The 2447-nt window shown below is 55.0% G+C and overlaps 1 protein-coding gene across 1 annotated transcript in view; it reads left to right on the top strand.

Moving 5' to 3' along the window:
- The first annotated feature begins 554 nt into the window (after positions 1–554).
- Positions 555–2447, top strand: part of CBY3 (chibby homolog 3 (Drosophila)) — a 3079-nt gene continuing 1186 nt past the window's right edge. The window contains exons 1-2 of the mRNA XM_010831011.1: positions 555–604; positions 1820–2445. Coding sequence (XP_010829313.1) covers positions 555–604; positions 1820–2445 — 676 coding nt within the window. The remainder of the gene's footprint in view (positions 605–1819; positions 2446–2447) is intronic.

A 2447-nucleotide genomic window follows, 5' to 3' on the forward strand; every position in this document is an offset into this window, starting at 1 on the left:
GACAACTCACAGCTGCCCCTGTGAATGACTGATTGAAATGAGAGGTGGGTGGGGGAAGAAGGGCACAAAAGATTGGCTCCTTGGCAGTAAGGAGCCCTAACTCTGTGGCACAATTGTGTACAGTTCCCTGAGATCTGAATAGAGCTAGTCTCCACCTGAGGCCACGTTCTTGCTTAGCTTTACCTTTTTTCCCTGCCCTGTCCTGCTTTCATCACTTCCCTAATTAATCCCTCAAAAAATTCTCATCTCAGGCTCTGCTTCTGGGAAATCTGACCCATGACACCCTTGGTTAGCTTCATGAGGGACTATTTTGCTCATCCCCCTGGAACATATTCTTTTCTTAGGTTCTGCTTATGACCTTCTCCCCATCTAAGAATAATGAGGGAATATCTTTGTCCCACCCTAAGAACAGCGCCTGGAACACAGGAGGCCCTCAGTAATTGTGTGCTGAATGAATACAGGGGCGTGCACTGGGGTCTGTTTTATAGCTTAGCTGATCTGGCCTAGAGGCATTGTGAGTCATAGCTGGTAAAAAGCAACTGAGTGGTTCAGAGATGGGGCCAGGCCTAGGACAGCAGCTTGGCATCTTCGACACATCCTCCAGGTGAGGCACGACATGTGAGGATTTATGGGGGAAGGGTCCTCTGGCAAGATGCAACCTCAAGGGTGGGCCTGGCTCTATCCTAAGGCCCTACGTGGTCTTCCAGAGACATGTCCCTGAACCACATCAAGGGGACAGTACTGCCCAGGTTTGTGTGAAAAATAAGCGTGTGTTGAATTAATGGAGACCTAACAGAGGGAACCCTGCCCCAGGGTTCTTTTCACTCTCCATGGAGCAAAGAGGAATTTAAAAGAAAACATAGTCCTCTTTCTCACATAACAGAATCAGCACTTATAGGAGTGAGGAAAGGGAGTATGGGACATGTCTGTTACCTGGACTTTAGTTTCCTTGAGCATGTAGTCTGCTTGGGATAAAAGTCATGCCCAGTCTGCACAACCACTGTTGGCTCAGGTCCTAAGCATATATGGGTCCTAGCCCATGGCACATGCCTCCACCGAACTGACTACAAGGGACTGTGATCTAAACACACACATCAGGCTTCCCAGATGGACCAGGAATATCTTGAGGGCAGGCATAGGCTATGCTTGGGACCCTCTACCCAAACCACAGCCTGGCACAAAGCAGATGTCAGTTCAAAGTTGTAAAATGAGGGACTGATAAGGGCAGTAACGCTGCTGGGTATGCTAGACGTCCACCAGATACTTTTCAGAATGTAGATCTAGCACTGCCTTTGTAGTCCTTCAGTAGCGCCCTCTAACCCACAGAAGGAAGCCTAAACTTTGGAGACTGCCTGTACAGCACCCTCACAGAGCGCCCTGGTCTCCCTTTCCAGCTTTCTACCCCAAGCTCTTCCTCACATGCACAACACTGGCAGCCCTTCATTCTGCCTAGAGGCTCTCCCTTATCCACCCCCAACGTACCTGTCAAAATTCCTGTGCATCTTTACTTGTCTCTGCTATCATTCCCTCCTTCCCTAAGGGCCTATTAACCCCTTCCAGCAGCCACTCAGCACTCAAGAGAGCAGGGGTGCTTAATCAGCCCATCTAGCCCCAAGACCCGAAAGTGGTCTTTGGAGATGTTTCCGGGAAGACTGCTGCTAGGCGAGTGGGCAGGGATGGACTCCTCAGTGGCCAGCAGCTTGTTAGCCCTGAGCACCGTCGCAGGCCTGAGCCCTGTCCACCAGGCCTCGTGGTTTTAGGAACAGGGGCTGGAACAGCTCGCCTGAGCAGGCTGCTCACCCATACTCTTGCTCCCCAGCAGTGCCCCTGGCTCGCCTTTATCATTCTGGACATCGGGGCTTGAGAAGCAAGGGCGCAGCCCGAGTCACCCGGGTCCTCGTGGCTACGCTCCGGGCATCCGTGCGCCTGACAAGGTCCGCCCGGCCCACGCCCTGGAGGCCTTTGGATGCCTGGGCTGGGGCTACACCAGCCGTCTGTGGGAGCAGCTGCGGCAGTTCTGGACCGACCACTGCTCGCGGCGCTTCTCACCGCGACGCCCGCCGCTGCGCCGCATCTCCTCCATGTCCACCTTCTACCTGTTGGACCACCAGACGCGCCAGGCGGAGCTGGGCCTCAGCTACGGCTCGCCCCGCACGCGCCTCAACGACGAGGCCTTCGTGTTCCGCGGCGGACGGTGGACCTCCGAAGGCCAGCCAGTGTGGTCGCGGCCGCAGCTGCCCTCGCAAACCATCGCGGGCTGGAAGGCACAGGTGCAACGAGTCAAGAGCCAAGTGCTGCTGGAGGAGAACAACTACCTGAAGCTGCAGCAGGAACTGCTTATGGACATGCTGACGGAGACCACAGCCCGAATGCACCTGCTGGAGAAGAAGCTCGACCACGAGGCAGGCCCAGGGGCCGCGCCGTGCTCCTGGCAGAGAAAGATGCGC

The sequence above is a fragment of the Bison bison genome, unplaced genomic scaffold (assembly GCF_000754665.1).
Source record: "Bison bison bison isolate TAMUID 2011002044 unplaced genomic scaffold, Bison_UMD1.0 scf7180017864519, whole genome shotgun sequence".
Lineage (NCBI taxonomy): Eukaryota > Metazoa > Chordata > Mammalia > Artiodactyla > Bovidae > Bison > Bison bison.